Source organism: Ipomoea nil, unplaced genomic scaffold, assembly GCF_001879475.1.
Source record: "Ipomoea nil cultivar Tokyo-kokei standard unplaced genomic scaffold, Asagao_1.1 scaffold2144, whole genome shotgun sequence".
Lineage (NCBI taxonomy): Eukaryota > Viridiplantae > Streptophyta > Magnoliopsida > Solanales > Convolvulaceae > Ipomoea > Ipomoea nil.
The window spans coordinates 5021602-5039749 of NW_017618572.1; the positions used below are offsets into that span (position 1 = coordinate 5021602).

At 34.4% G+C, this 18148-nt stretch overlaps 1 protein-coding gene across 1 annotated transcript; it reads left to right on the forward strand.

Moving 5' to 3' along the window:
* Positions 1-92: 92 nt before the first annotated feature.
* LOC109148672 (uncharacterized mitochondrial protein AtMg00810-like) lies at positions 93-7904 on the forward strand. The gene is made up of 6 exons (XM_019296406.1): positions 93-359; positions 441-518; positions 768-902; positions 1055-1138; positions 1183-1674; positions 7872-7904. The coding sequence occupies exons 1-6, from the start codon at positions 93-95 to the stop codon at positions 7902-7904; spliced, it is 1089 nt and encodes a 362-aa protein (XP_019151951.1).
* The last annotated feature ends 10244 nt before the right edge of the window (positions 7905-18148 follow it).

Here is an 18148-nt window from a genome sequence, read left to right on the forward strand (position 1 = left end):
GAGTTATAGATCATCACCATGTGTTTTTTAAGGTTATCTAGAGTCCTTTTTTTTTTTTTTTGGGGGGGGGGGGGGGGGGGGGGTATAGGTGCATGGACTTACACACTAATAAGATCTATATTTCCAAGCATGTAAGGTTTGATGAGGCAATATTTCTATTTTCTACTAAGACTGTTTTGCAGGCACCCCCAGTTCCACAGTCTCGACCTTGGGCTGTGTTTACTTTGCAGTCTTACTATGTTCCTTCTACCACGGTGGTACCTGTTTCTTCTTCTACTGTGCAATCTACTTCTTCAGCGCCCGTTGCTCCACCATCACGGGTTCATGCCTCAAAACCCACGACAAGGACACACGCCATGGTCACTAGGAGCATGTCTCGCACCGCGCTTGCAGTTTTGACTGCTCAAATTTGCCCTTTTGAGCCCACTTGTTATACATAGGTTGTCAAATATCCCGAGTGGCGTGTGGCCATGGATAATGAATTCAATGTTCTTCTTCAGAATCAAATATGGACCCTGGTTCCTTTTCGTCCTGGTATGAATGTAGTTGGCTAAAAGTGAGTCTTTTACATATAAAAAAAAAAAAAAAAAAAAAAAAAAAAAGAAGGTTCATGGTTCAATTGAACGACATAAGGCTCGGTTAGTGGCAAAGGGGTTCAATCAGGTTCCAGGTCATGACTTCTTCGATACATTCAGTCCAGTGGTTAAACCCACAACTATCAGGTTAATTCTTTCTTTAGCTTTATCTTTTGGCCGGGTCATTCTCAGTTAGATGTGCACAATGGTTTTCTGAATGGTAACTTGGCTGAGACTATTTATATGCGTCAACCCCCAGGATATACTGACGAGCAGTTCCCTAATCATGTTTGCTTGTTGAAACGTTCTTTGTATGGTCTTAAACAGGTCCCTAGAGTCTGGTTTCAGCGTTTACATGCCTTCTTGTTGTCAGTGGGTTTCAAGGCATCAAAGACAAATGTTTCTTTATTTTATTACTCATAGGATTCTGCTTATGTTTATCTGCTGATGTATGTTGATGATATTCTTGTTATGGGTAGTATCAGAATCTTGTGAATATGTTGTTATCTAAATTTTCTGCAGCCTTTAAGATTAGGGATCTTGGTGAATATGGTTTTTTCCTTGTATTGAAACTCTAAACCATGGTGATGGATTGTTGCTTTCTCAGCAACGGTATATGACTGATATCTTAAAGCGTGCTGGTATGTCAAACTGCAAACCTCTTGCCACTCCCATTCCTGTTTCGAAATCGCTTCCTCCTTGCACAAATTTATATCATGATCATACTCAGTACAGGAGCCTAGTTGGGACATTACAGTATATGACTATTACGCGTCATGACTTGTCCTTTGCTATAAATAAGCTCTGCCAACACATGCATGCTCTCACGGTGTCACATTGGGTTCAACTGAAGCGTGTACTGAGATATGTTAAAGGTACTATTACTTATGGCTTGCGTATACATAAATCTGTGACAAATGATATTCATGCTTTCTCGGATTCTGACTGGACTGGATGTTCTGAAGATCGTAAGTCCACTAGTGGTTATGTCGTCTTTCTTGGGTCAAACCTTGTCTCTTGGGTTTGTAAGAAACAAAGGATTGTGGCTAGGTCTTCTACTGAGACTGAATACAAAGCTCTAGCAGATGCATGTGCTGAGGTAATTTGGATTCTATCTTTACTACGTGAGATTGGTGTTACCAATATCCATGTGCCTAAGTTGTGGTGTGACAATCTTGGTGCTACTTATATGTGTGCAAATCCCATATTTCATGCTTGTACCAAACATGTGGAGATTGATTATCACTTTGTTAGAGACAGAGTCACTGCTGGTGATATACAAGTTAATTTTATTTCCACCAAAGATCATCTTAGAGATATATTTACTAAAACTTTTCTTGGTCCTAGATTTTCTTTTCTTAAAGACAAACTACATGTTACTAATCTACCATGTGCTTGAGGGGGAGTATTAAGACTCTATGTATTCTAGTTATATTAGGTCTGTGTATTCTAGTCTTATTGTAACTCTTGTATTATATTTATTTTACTGTATTCTGTGACTCTATGATAAATTCAGAATATTCAGTTTTGATCATTGTGACTGTTAATATAAAAAGAGCTAGTAACTATTAATACTTGGAGACTTGATTCTCCGGGGATTTTCAAGAATTTTAGTACCGTACTCTTAATAGTTCTTCCACTCAATAAGTTATCTAATATGCAAAAGAATTTCTCTGGAAACATTTGAATCTATTTGATGAAAATTTGATTAATAAACATGCATGATATCGAGACTAATAAAGAGTACAAATATATTAAAATATGATGTTATGTATGAAGATGATACTCCGAAATATATATATATATATATATATATATATATATATATATATATATATATATATAGGGACGCACTCAGGTGCGAATAAGTGCCCAGGAAGGAAATGCGAACGAATCAGCGCGCGACACGTGTCCAGATCTAATAACTTAAAAAAAAAAACGCGGTGACATTTTCGTAAATAATTGAACATCGATGTGCAAGTAAAATATCTTATAAGTGCACCTATTTTCACCTATAAGTGCATGTAATTTTGCCTTGTTAGCATTCACTTTCCGCAACCATTCATGCACATGGGTGTGCTTATAACTATCTGTGCAACTATTTATAACTATAGGTGCACCTACTTATAACTATAGGTGCACCTACTTTCACCTATAAGTGCATGTAATTTTGCATTGTTAACATTCATTGATCTGAGTTCAGCGGGTAGTAATACTCCTGAAAACCACTCGCAAACATTCATACACCTAGATGCAACTACTTATACCTATGTGTGCAACTACTTAGAACTATAGGTGCAACTACTTAAAACTATAACTGCAACTAAGTATTGATGCTCAATGTAAATTTTTACTTGCACCTATAATACATTTTACATGCACTTGTAATACATTTTACTTGCACTTCGATGTTCAATTATTTACGAAAATGCCATCGCATTTTTTAAAAAAATCAGTGTTTCTCATCCATTAGATCTGGACACGTGGACGAACAGAATCCATTCCTATTTCGCGCATGGGCGAGCCGTTCGCACCCGAGTGCAAGTCTATATATATATATATATATATATATATATATATATATATATATATATATAGAATAAAGTTCAAATGTGGCGAGGTCTTACCGTGCGGCGGAATTCCAGAATACACCAATAGTGTTAACAATATGCACCAACAGTGTAATAAAAATACACCACAATGAAATGCAATAAAGCATCACAAAATACACAACAGACTCAAAAAAATACACCATATAACTCACCACCCCAATGGTGTATTTTCGAACAGTGTATGGTGTTTTTACTCACACCTAATGCTGTGTGTTTGGTGATGCGGGGCTCTGTTTACTCTGTTTTGTGTGGTGTATTTTCCTAACGTTGATGGTGCATATTTGTTGAACTATTGGTGTTGCCGCACCGTAAGACACGGCCGCACCTGAACTCGCCTCTATATATATATATATGGGGAAGGGTTCAGGTGCGGGTATAGTTTCCCGTGCGGTTAGATCTGAGCCGTGATCAAATTTAGATCAACGGCTCAAATCAATAAAAAAATTTTTAAAAAAAAACGCGTGTCTGCAAGAAAGAAGCATAAGCTAAAAATGACGCACCTTAAGTGATAGAAACACGCACCTTAAGTGTTAGATCTTAAGCACAACCTCACGCACATTAAGTACAAAACCCACACACATTAAGCACAACCTCACGCACTTTAAGCACAAAACCCACGGACTTTAAATATTAACTCACAGACTTTAAGTTTCAATAACTATTGACATTAAGCACAAACTCATGCACATTAAGTACACAACCCACACACGTTAAGCACAACCTCACGCACATTAAGCACAAACCCCACGCACTTTAAGTATTAACTCACAGACTTTAAGTTTCAACAACTACTGACATTAATCACTAACCTCACACACATTAAGCACAAACCCTACGCACATTAAGCACAAACTCCACTCACAATAATAACAAATCTCACGCAACTTAAGCACAAAAGTCCACACTTTAAGTTTTAACAACTACTCACGTTAAGCACAACCCCACGCACATTAAGCACAAAACTCACGCACCTTACGCACAAAACTCACGCATCTTATATACAAAACACACGCACATTAATCACAGACCCGCTCACCTTAATTTTGACCTAGATGCAAAAATTACAAAATTACCACCGCGTGTTTTTTAAAAAATTTTTGGTAATCCTGGACGTTGATTTAAGCGACATGAATAGCCCAGATTTTGGTAACTCACAGATTGTGTGTGTGTGTGTGTGTGTGTGCGCGCGCGCGTGTACATATATATACATGTATATATATATATATATATATATATATATATATATATATATATATATATATATATATATATATATATATGTGTGTGTGTGTGTGTGTGTGTGTGTGTGTATGTGTGTGTGTGTGTGTATATGTATATATATATATATATATATATATATATATATATATATATAGTGTGTGTGTGTGTGAGTGCACATATATATATATATATATATATATATATATATATATATATATATATATATATATATATATATATGTGTGTGTGTGTGTGTGCGCGCGCGCGCGCGCGCGCATATATATATATATATATATATATATATATATATATATATATATATATATATATATATATATATATATATATATATGCACACACACACACACATATATACACACACACACACATATAATTTAAAATGTGAAACAAACCAACTTAGCAAATTTTCATTTTGTGATTGAATTTATACTATATTATTATATTGAAGATCTATACTGTATATTAAAAGTAATAACATAAGGAAGAGGGCCCCTTCCAAGCGTGGGCCCTGGGCAAGGGCCCAACCTGCCCTTGCCCAGGACCGGGCCTGTATATACATATGTATACATATATATATGTATACATATATATACACATACACACACACACACACACACACACACACACACACACACACACATATATATATATATATATATATATATATATATATATATATATATATATATATGTGTGTGTGTGTGCGCGCATATCCGGCAAATGTGGTTTTATATTATATTTTGAAAGGGGCCCACCACCCTTTCCCATCACTGTTTATATATGTTACGGAGTATATATGTATGCTATAGATGTCTCATATAATAAATTAGGATTCATTAATGTTATTGAACTGGTTACTTAGCAGTTTTGGTAGAATTTGTAGTTTGTATGCTTAAGGTCAAGGAATCGAATTTTTTAATAGATGAATTTAGAGATATTATTATACAATATTAAAATTTATTTATATTTTTAATTTGTATTTTTTAAAATTTTAATTTTTTATAATTATAGTGAGATTTATACTATAGATTGTTTTGTGATTTATATCAAAATTTGAATTTATTTTTATTCGAGTAATTTATTACTTATATTTAAAATATGTGTAATTTTGTGAACTTTATAATGAGTTATTATGTGTAATATATTTTGTGATTTAGTTATGAAAAATATCTTAAAAGATAGTTTAGTTTTTCTATAAATTATCTAGTCAATGTAGTTTAGAACTTAGAAGTCATATTATGCGTCATCGTATTTGATCAAATTAATCTTTTATCCAATTAATTGTGTTTCATATTTTATTATGAATATTTTTAATCACGTTTAGAGTATTTTGATTTATTGCTCCCAATAATTAAAATTTTATGCTACGCTCTTATTTGTAAGTTTTATTTTATAAATTGTTAAAAATTACTTTATTATTTATTAAAATAATAATGTCATTTTCTATAAGCTCATTTGGTTTTAAATTATTTATTCATTTTTATAAACTATAGTTTTTTTTATTTATTTATGAAAGCACTGATGTGATTATTGATAATTTTAAATTTAGAAATGTATCTAGACTTATTTTCATGTGTATGTATAAATGTTAAAAACATGTGGATTTTATTTCAAATTATTTGAAATTATTATTTTTTATTATTTAATTCAAATTTTAGTTATAAAAATATCGATTAATTTAATATAGGGCCCATTTTTGTTGTTACGCCCCGAGCTTATAAAATGATAGGACCGGGCCTATATATATGTATATGTATATATATATATATATATATAGATTTTGGATCAGGTGCACACCCCCTTGGCAGATGAGCTCGTGAGCCTCTTTTCTGACCATTAATTAGTTTAGATGAATGGTCCAGATCATTTGGGAAATTTCACACGTGTAGCAGCTCTTTTGTTAACATTAGGGCTTTTTTTGTAAATTTGCAATAGCTTTTATTATAGGATGTATTTAATTTTGCCTGGGAATCTGCGAGAGTATTTCAACCCTTTGTATTCCATCTCTGTCTGTCTCTTCCAGCCATTCTCTTACTCCCCATCAATAGCTGACCTCCATCATCTCTCCCTCTCCATCAAAAATCTCGGTGGGTGAAGTTCATCATGGTGGCGCCTACTGTACGCCGATCGAAGAGGCAACGGCGGGCTAACGGTGGTTCCATCGAAGGTAATCGCAATCTCCATTATTGTTGTTCTAAAGTCAAGTTTGGGGGTGTCTTGCATGTGTATGGTTGTCTTCTCGTTTTTTATCGGCGGTTTGTGCTCCAATGGCAGTCAAATTGTGTCGTCGGGGTTTTGTCTGGTTGTGGGTTCTTTTTGTGGGTGCGGGGCTATGGGGCGGTCGCTGTATGGGCGGCGTCTTGTCGCCGGGGGACTGGGGAGTCGGTCTGGGAGCCGGGGTCTGGGAAACATCTTTCCGGCGGTAGAAACATATCCGGCGAGCATTTTTTTTTTAATTTTTTTTTTGTTATGCTGTTTCCATTTTTTTTTGTTTTTGTTTTTTCCTCTGTATATTTGCTTGGGCTTTGTTTGTAATTGTTTTGGGGGGATAGGTGTAATTGCCTGCGATTGAAATGAAGGAAAATGCATCTTAGGGATATAGTATGTGCGTTCCAGTATAAATTTGTGGGATATAGTATGTGCATATAGCGGATATTGTATTTGCGTTAAGTATGTTCAAACATATTTGTGTAGATTTAGTATCGTGGTTTTGTATTTTTAATTTTTGAGCATATTAAAAATGAATAATATGGGAGGGGTATGGCCGTATGGGCGTAGTAGTGACTATGCGTGTACATTTCTTGTTAGCCGTAATTTATGTTCATTGCCCCCATGTTACCATCTTTTACATGCACATTTTGTGCATTTTGCTGTCTGAGTATGTGCATTTTTTTTGTTGTTAGTATGTCGCTATATGTTTTTTATATGTTTTAATTTGGTTAGGTATAAGTGTTTGTTTGCCGTGTTAACTATCTTGATTTTGTATTTATAAAGTTTGTTTTAGGGTGATGCAGTGTGTTGAAACATCTTTTTCATTTAATTATACAATGGGTATTATGTGGTTTTTAGTTCTTTTTGTTTTTTAAGTCTGTGCATACGTATACATTATAGGTATATAGTGTGTGCGTTACAGTGTAGAATGTGCTGGTATGCACATTTTTTATGCTAATTAGTGTGATGTAAACATCTTTTTCATTTAATTATATCATGGCGAATATATAGTATGTGCACCAGAGATAGTATAGGTGCCTAACGCAGTGAAAAATCCTATTTTTTTTTGTCTATTTAAGTCTGTGCAAATGTATGGTATGGTAGGTGCATTTTTGTGCTGATTACAATGTCGAGTATGTTTTTTGTGGGGAGTGTATGTGGTTTGTGCTTGGGATGTAGTTAAATGCAATGTTATCTATTTTTATGATGGTGTTATTTTCGATTTTTGCAGGTCAAGGTGACCCACACACCCCAGTTGGTGTAACCGATCCGGTTGCAACTTTACAGCCTGACCCCCCCCCCCCTCGAAGAACACCACCCCCCGCCGACCTCGGCACCACATGAAGATAACGAGGTGGCTCAAGCCCCATCTGACCCGGTGCCGGATAGTGTTCCGGATGAGGATGAGATTAAGAATCTGAATTGGTGCAAATTTGTGATCGATTGTTTGGTTGACAGGCATGCAAAGTGGTCTATGGATACAAAACAGTCATTTACTGTGCATTTACATAATATCTATTGCATGGGTTTAGTAGGTGAAATATGCAGTAGTTTTTTATATTATTTGTGCTTTATTTCTGTTTTTTTTAAGAGTGTACTTTTAAGTTTGTGTGTTTTAAGTGAAATATAAGGGTATTCTTTGCTTTTTTTTAGCATGCACCTTGGGCGTTTTTTTTATGATTGTAGGTATATGGTATGTGCATATATGTATATGTAGTTTGTGCATTAAGGGTTATATTGTTATAACATGCACATGAAGGTTTATTTTTGGGACTGTAGGGTATGGTATGTGCCTGTATATATATAGTGTGTGCTTTTTGAGGTGTTGGTCTTTGCGTTGCATATTTAGTATGTATATTATGTATTTTGTAGCTGTAACATGCACCTAGGGCTTTAATTTTCTGACTGTAGGTTACGGTACGTGCGTATATATATATATACTGTGTGCATTAAGGGTTCTATTGGTAAACATCATGTGTTGTGCATTTTGTATGCATTTTACTCTATAATCCGTGCAATACGAGGTATATGCAATAACATGGGTTTATTAGATGAAATATGCAGTAGATAAGCATTATACAAAAACCAGCATACGCACAGACACGAAGTGTTCATGCACTTAATGGTCCAAACCCAAAAAAAAAAACCACAAAACACGGTCACAGTCTATTTTGTTTATTAGGTAGTACGACGTACATTTTATCAGCATTCTACGAAAACCAGCATATGCACAGACACGAACCGTTCATGCACTTACTGGTACAAACCAAAAAAAAAAAACCAAAAACACGGCCACAGTGTAGGTTGTTTGTTAGGTAGTACGGCGTATATTTTATAAACATTATACAAAAACCAGCATATGCACAGACACGAAGTATGCAAGGACGAAAAAAAAAACCACCGAATATGCACGGACACAAAAGTATATATGCACTGATCGGTACAACGCAAAACAAAAACAACACAGACACAGACTACCTTCACTACAACGTAGTACGGTGTACGCACAGGCAGGTGTACCCGTACGCACACGATTTGTGAACGCCTGCTATCGACCACCCCCAAACCCGTTTCACACCTCAACCATTTCGGGAAAAACCATGGTAGCGCACAGACTTAGAGGTGAATATGCACTTACCGTTACTGCCAATATCCATTTGCTGAAAGTCCTAAATTGTTGCTCCTACTATCACCAGCGACGTCATCACACATCTCCCATTGTTAACGCTAATTATGTCCTCTAATCTTTTTATTAATAGAATCTTTTAATTTCCATCCTCAAAAGCAGCAAAAGATGATTCATATTCCATTTAATTTAAGTCCTTAATTAAATTAGCCTTACAATTACTAATTTAACCTTACCATAAATAATAATGGACATTATTTCTTTTAATCTCAACCATAGATGGGAATTCAATCAATGGGTATTATTAGGCCTCATGGGCTCATCTATTAGAGGGGTGCACCAGATCCAAAGCCTATATATATATATATATATACATATATATGTATATATATATATATATGTATATATATATATATATATATATATATATATACATATATATATATATGTATATATATATATATATGTATATATATATATATATCTATATACATATATATATATATATATATATATATATCTATATACATATATATATATATATATATATATATATATATATATATATATATATATATATATATATATATATATATATATATATATATATGGGCGCACTCGGGTGAGAACGGGTGCCCGGGAAAGAACAAAGAACCAATCGTAGCCGATCACGTATCCAGATTTAACGAATCAAATGTAATTTTAAAAAACGACGCGGTGATATTTTCGTAAATAATTCGAACTTTGGTACAAGTAAAATGTGTTAAAAGTGTAGGTTTGCAAGTAAAAAGTTCAAGTAAAATCACTTACAAGTGCAACCATTTGCACTAAATAGTGCAAGTAATTTACTTTATTAACATTGGTGTACCTAATGATAATATTTTTCACATAGGTGCACTTAATAATAACGTTTGGTGAGAGCATGAGAACAAATCGTGTGCAGCAATCTTATATTTTTTAATGGTCTAAAATTAGATTAAGTGTGTGCGAGCACGAATTAAATATGTGCAAACACACTTAATCGCGTTTGCACACATTTAATTCGCGTTCACACACACTTAATCTATTCTAGACTATTAAAAAATATTAGATGGATGCACACAATTTGTTCTCACATTCTCAGCTAAGCAAATGTGTGTGTGTGTGTGTGTGTGTGTGTGTGTGTGTGTGTGTGTGTGTATATATATATATATATATATATATATATATATATATATATATATATATATATATATATATATATATATAGGGAAGGGATCAGGTGCATTTGTGGCTCCCCGTGCGGTTGTGCGGTGGATTAATGTGCGTGAGGTTTATACTTAATGTGCGTGAGATTTGTACTCAATGTGCCTGAGATTTGTACTTAATGTGCGTCATGTTAATATGCGTGAGTTTTGTACTTAATGTGCTTGAGTATTGTGTTTAATGTGCGTGAGTATTTCAGAATTGCGAGCTCAGAAGGAAGTAGAACAGAAACTCACGCACATTAACGCCCAAGCTTCTTGTTACTTCTTCTTTCAATTTGGTCATGGATTCTGGATTATCAGCTACCTTCAGTGCAGTTGAATAATGTTTATATAGATGACGCACGTACAGTAAAATTTGCACAGCAGCTAAGTGTGAATTTATGTTGTATTATTCCCATAATTCTTAACCACCATAGCCTGCCTCCGCATCATCATCATCAGGGAGGGGGCAATGGCTACTGGGATGGGGAAGAAGCTGACATCAATAATTTTTGCTGCATTTTACACATTCACGCACATTAAGTACAAATCTCAGGCACATTAAGCACAACACTCACGCACATTGAGTACAAATTTCACGCACATTAATCCACCGCACATCCGCACGGGAAGCATTCAACCGCACGGGTATATATATATACATACATATATATATATATATATATATATATATATAGGAGGGTTCCAATGAGGACAATTGCTTAGGTGAGAACGTGAAAACAAATCGTGTGCATCCATCTAATATTATTTAATGGTCTAGATCAATCGCGTTCGCACACATTTAATCACATTCGCACACACTTAATCTAGATCAATCTAGGCCATTAAATTTATTAGATTAATGCATAAGATTTGATCTCACACTGTCACCTAGATCAGTCGCATTGGCACACACTTTAGCGCGTTCGCACAACATTTAATCGTGTTCGCATACACTCAATCTAGACCATTAAAGTTAATTAGATTGATGCACAACATTTGTTCTCACGTTCTCACCTAAGTAAGTATTCTCATATATATATATATATATATATATATATATATATATATATATATATATATATATATATATATAGATTTAGGTTCTCGTGCGGGTGAGGGCTTCAGGTGCGTTGTGCGGTTTAATCTGAGCCATTCATCTCGCTTTAATCAACGTCCAGGATTATCAAAGTTTAAAAAAAAAAACGCGGTGGCAATTTTGTAATTTTTGCATCTAGGTCAAAATTAAGGTGAGTGGATCTGTGATTAATGTGCGTGAGTTTTGTGCTTAATGTGCGTGTGTTTTGTGCTTAATGTGCGTGAGGTTTGTGCTTAATGTGCGTGGGGATGTGCTTAACGTGAATAGTTGTTAAAACTTAAAGTCTGTAAGTGAATACTTAAAGTGCGTGAGTATTGTGCTTAATGTGCGTGATGTTTGTGCTTAATGTGCGTGAGTTTTGTACTTAATGTGCGTGGGTTTTGTACTTAATGTCAGTAGTTGTTGAAACTTAAAGTCTGTGAGTTAATATTTAAAGTGCGTGGGTTTTGTGCTTAATGTGTGTGGGTTTTGTACTTAAAGTGCGTGAGTTTGTGATTAAGATCTAACACTTAAGGTGCACCTTAGCTTATACTTCTTTCTTCCAGGCATGCGTTTTTTTTTTTTTTTTAAATTTTCATTGATTTGAGCCGTTGATCTAAATTTGATCAACTGCTCAGATTTAACCGCACAACCGCACGGGAAGCTATACCCGCACATGAACCCTTCCCTATATATATATATATATATATATATATATATATATATATATATATATATATATATATATATATATATATATATATATATATATATATATATATATATATATATATATATAAACATAATAAGCCTCTATTAAGGTTATATCCTTGATTTATGTCCCTATTTTTGTATGCAAATAAATGTGTACATTTTACTTTAAATGTTGTACATTCCAATGTTATTAGACAAAACTACCTTTACACCGTTATAACACCGTTAATTTTTAATTCTAACATTGATAACACATCATTATTACCATACACCTATATCGATCATATCTTTTTCCTATTTTTTAATTATCATTTTATTAAAATCATTATATATTAATTTAATACTTAATTATATTTTAATTAAATTTCTATGAATGCTAAATTATATATGTGTGTGTACAAAATACATATATTATTTGTGTATACATAATTCAAATTATAAGTTTTAATTATTTGTATTTATCAATGTTTTAATATTGGGCATGAATTTTCGCGCATCGCGCGTACAAAATGCTAGTATATATATATATATATATATATATATATATATATATATATATATATATATATATAATTGAAAACTCTAATTTGTCGTTCAATCATCAACTTACACCCCCAATTCCACTCCACAAATTGCTCTCCAGACATAAGATTGTGTATCCTAGGTAAGCAGACATGTATTTTCAAAAATAAAAAAAAAAAAAGAAAAAAAAAAAGGTAAGCAGACATGTTTATAGTGGGGCAGAGCACAACCTAGTCACCAATTGCAGCTGATTCTTTCATGTGCAAACCAACTATTGATCTGATCTTTAATAGCCAATAGGCAACAAGCCTTTTTAAAGCCACCTTTTCCCTCTTCCAATGGCCTTCACACATCCACACCTTGCCCTCCTTTTCACCTAGCTAGCTAATAGTATATATATGTATTTATATATTTATATATTAGGGTTTCCAATGTTCTTCTTTACGCCGGGCGTTCATGTTTCAAAAAGTACTCTTTTTTTCATCTTTAATTTGGGGTTTTTAAAAATCATATCTCATCCTCGTATTGTCAAGTCAGAAGAAAGAATAAAGAATGGTGCGTGCCAATCAAGCTTTTCTTCAATCTCCGCTCCAATATATATATATATATATATATATATATATATATATATATATATATATATATATATATATATTTATCTATCAATACCAATATTAATACTATCAAGTATATATATATATTTTTTGTTTATCATGTAATATGAATAATGTTATTAATAGCATCCAGCACAGTAGAATAAACTCTGTTTCGTATTACCAGGACTATGTGGTCCAATGGTACCCGGGTTGGACTTCTATTTGGAAGATTATGAGTTCGAGCCTTAATGGAGGCGTTATTGGTTTTTTGTGTTTCAGTACTTTGAGAAAGTATATGAACAGATACTACAATGTAATAGAGCAGTAACTTTCAAAAAAAAAAAACTCTGTTTCGTATTGTATATAATAATTGTACTCAATAATATGAACATCAATGTCAATTGACACCATAGGAATATCCTACATAATATATTTAATATTGTGAAATGCTTACCTTGTTAATTAAGCCTTTTTCCCGTTATTAATTAATATTTTATTAATTAAGTCTGAAAGTTATATTTTGTTTAGACTTTAATTATTCTATTTAGGATAAATATTTTTTAATTAAAAAAAATCATTTATAAAATCCTTTATTATATCATAATAGTATTTAACTATAATCAAGCGAAAGATATATCAAAGAAAAATCATCCACTTGTATTTGTTGTTTAAACTTTAATTAAAAGAATATAACGAAGATTAATATAGAATAATAAGTATTATAATTAAGAATATAAAAAGTATATAAAAGTTGCAAGGTGGAGCGGGTGAAGCATGACTATGATACTTAAGGTTATAAGTTCAATTCTTGCCAACACCATTTCAATTGAACTTGTTGTTGAAGGTCTTCTTAGTGTGGTTTATCTCTATTTGTCAGAGATTTATATAGTAATAAGCACTTGGTTTTCTGGACTAAAATATTAGTGTCAGTTGGTAGAAATTTTTATCTGGACTAAAATATTAGTGTCAGTTGGTAGAAATTTTTATTACTTATTGATCTAAGAAAGTTGATTATTTATGGGGCAATCCCAACCGAGTTGGTTGGGCAATTGACTTGGTAACCATAAGGTTCAGAATTTGACTCCGTGTGATTTCACCACGGCGGGATAGAACCCAACGACGAGGAGGAGTATGTGCAGCGGGTGGCTAACCTCGCTTCGAGGGAAGAGGGGCTGAGGGCCAAGGCCAACGTATGGAAGTAAGGGATGAAGGTGTTCAAAGTGGAGGGCTGGAACGACCTTCCGGTTCCAAGTTCGCCCTAGAGTGGTTGGGCGAGAGGGCACCAATTCGGGAGAGGTTAGGGACATAGCTAAGAGGGGTTATCTACTAAGTGACCACACCATGGCGGAACCAGGGCAGTGGGTGAGGGAGAACGGTCGCCACAGTCAGAAAGTGTGGATGAGTTTGGTAAGCCAACTCCGTGTTGGTCCGCTTGCAAAGGAAAATTCCAAACGTGTAGGAGGAGGTGGTAGAGTGGCTGTAGAGGAAGGTAGAGGAACTAGAGAAGAAAATGGGGGGCGAGGGAGCAGTCACCTGAACCTGAGGTAAGGATGCCTGCACCATTTACCATGAGTATAATGGACGCTTTCCTTCCAGGGATTTAAGGCTTTCAGCTATTAAGGCCTACACCGTGACCTTGGACCCGCACGCACACATGACGCGATACAAGGCAACTATGGTGATGATTGGGACAGGTGATGCAATCATTGTTTCAGGCATTCCTATCCACCTTGGAAGGGACGACCCAAGATTGGTTCAACATGATCCTAGATGGGTCGATCATGTGTTTTGCAGAGTTGTACAATAACTTTCTAACATATTTCTCCAAAAACACTCAACATAGGAAATACTTTTCTTATTTGTACACTGACAAACAAATCAAGGTAGGGAGTTTAAGGGATTTGATGGAAAGATTGAAAAAAGAAGTGAATAGTGTGTACGATTGCGATGATAATATGATTGTTTTAATCTTCACTCAAGCACTGAGCTTGGGAGAATTCTACAAGCGCTTGAATACCCACCCTCCTCGGTCTTATGATGGGTTGATGAGGATGGCCAACCGTTTTGTAGAAGTAGAGGAGACCGATAAAAAGAAGAGAGAAGAGGAGGAAGGAAAAGCAGAAGGAAAGTCCGAGAAAATGGGTCCAACCAACCAAGTGCCTAGCTCGAATCCATCAAAGAATGGAGGTAGAGATCAATTCTCAAGAAGATCACGTTTGGTCCCCTTGCGCCATTTAACCCACTCATCCATACAGTTAGCGTGATCTTGGATTAAGCCGAAGATATAGAGATAGTACAATTTCCAAAGGAATACATGGAAGTCTCCCCGAAGGTAAACCTAAAAAAATATTGCCGGTTCCACTAACATATTGGTCATTAAACTGACGAGTGTTACGTTCTGAAGAGACAAATAGACTAACTAATTCAGCGAGGATAATTTAGTCAGTTTGTGACGGTAACATCAACAACAAGGCCAGCCCAAAAAATGTATGGCGAAAAGGTGAGGGCCCTGAGCCAACCACTTCTATCACAAAAAAGAGAGTATGACCAGATCATAGAGGAAGGAAATAGGGAGTTATAGGAAGAACCCGTGCAACTTAAAAAATAAGTCATCCACTAAGAGTCTAAGAAATAGAAGATCCACAATAGGATATTAGGATTTGTGTAATATTTGGTCATGGTCTGCCCACATTAATTTTTCATGTAGAAAAAAAAGTCACTTTATTTTAATTCATGGTTGGGGCTCGACCTCAACCAAGTTTCAAGTTTTAACAAATTAAAATGATCGATGTCTTGCCTCGACCATTCTCAACCATAAAAAAAAAGGTTCATCATGCCTTAAGGATGTGGGAGGTCAGATCTCACCACCCATCTGACGGGTGTAGTGGTCTCTTAGCTATAAAAATACTGGAAGTGTTGGCTAAGGGATTGCTATTGCCCACAATTCTACCAAAGAGACCATGGGGTCCGACCCCGATCGGAGCCCAACGAGTAGCGAATTCCATTGACAAATACTTGGCGATTTGCTCAATGGCATCCTTGGCGCACCTAGACCTGAGTTCAAACCATAACGATTTTAATTAAAAGTTCGTGGATTGCTCAGCTTGGTTACTAAGTAATAAAAAACCAAAACAAAACAAAAAAAAAAAACAAAAACAAAAACAAAAACAAGAAACAAAACAACGTAATTAAATAAATAAATTTTAAAAACAATAGTGTGATCGCATGCCTAGGTCAGCCCTTAGCTAAGGATGGTCAAGGCCTGTCCTTGGCCAAGAATGACTGAGGTGAGCCCTTGGCTAAGGATGGCCGCAGTCGAGGCGACGCCTCAACCTGTCCTCGATCGAAAAATATACAATGAAGTAAAATAATTAAAAATTATTTTATTGTTAAAATATAAATAAAAAGTAATATTATTTTTCTCTCTAGCCAACTCATCTACATTCGTAGCTTGCGAGTAGGATGGTGGTGACAGGATATTCGATAAGTCCAACACTATTATTACACCGTAGCTGACTCTACTGCACTTGCAACTCGTGAGTGGGGGGTTAGTGACAAGATAATTGGACAAGGTATTGGACCTGACCCGGAACGCTCTTGGTCGAAAGGATTCAAAGCAATTAACGCGGTCAAATAGTAACAGTCAGAGTCAAGTAGAAAGCTGGTGGAACAGTGTACTAATGCAGAGCCCAATGCACTTATTAAAACACCGCCTCATTAAAGAGCAGAAGTTATGGAGGAGAGCGTACAACAATTACTAAGGACCCATGACACTTATTGAGGGGAGTCATTACACTTATTAGAAGGTGATTGTGCCCATTATTATATATTGTTACCATTATATATATATATGGTATAAATGCCGAGCCCATGTAACAACAAGGGGAACACGCACTAAAATTTATATTTAAGCTATAGCAATACTATTTGTCTCTGTTTATATCTACACAAATATTCTACGATAACATCATTATCGTTATTACAAATACGAAAAAATCAAAAGCTTACCAACAAAATAACTACCACTGAGTTATTGCAAAGAAATTCAACCATAACAATTAAAGATATATATATTAAAAAAAAATTTACAAAAGAGAATTCTTTACTAACGAATCACTGGTGATTGGTGAAGATTCTTACGGTGAAAGAAGATTGGCAAAGGGAAAACTTATTCTACATATTGAATTTCGATGAAGATATATTCTTATAGAGAAGTTGTAATTGTTTCTAATAGTAGCTAGATTTTGTTAATTAAAAATAAAAAGCATCTTACTTACAAAAATAATAATTTAGAAGATAATATATTTTTGCAAATATAATAATTAAAAAGTAATTTAGAAAGTAATATGTTGAAAAAAATGCTTGTATTTTATAATATTTTTGAGATACAACAAAAAAAATAATACAGAAGAAAATAAGGAAACAAAAACGAGATTATTTGACATTTTCAAGTGTGTACTCACTTTCCTTTAAGTCTTTAATTTCCCTTCACAAACAACATGCATGATACCATATTAAGACTTATGAGATACAAGAAGATATACAGAAATCTTGAGTTGCTCTGTCAAGAATTTCCCTTTTAAGTTGTGTAATTGAGAACTCTATCTTAAGATATAACACAGGAAAATATAACAACGACCAAATTAAACAATTCATCTCACAGACTTTTATCTGTGTAAGACCTTTCATCCCATACCTCTCTAAGTCCCTCAAAGGTACTTGTATGACTCTTCTCATATCTCAGAT

Bases quoted from the DNA above. Each gene is read 5' to 3' on its own strand.
- LOC109148672 (XM_019296406.1), top strand. From the start codon at position 93: ATGGACTTACACACTAATAAGATCTATATTTCCAAGCATGTAAGGTTT. The intron at 360-440 runs GTCACTAGGAGC...TGTTATACATAG, and splicing joins CGACAAGGACACACGCCATG to GTTGTCAAATATCCCGAGTG. The intron at 1,675-7,871 runs GTAATTTGGATT...CGATTTTTGCAG, and splicing joins TAGCAGATGCATGTGCTGAG to GTCAAGGTGACCCACACACC.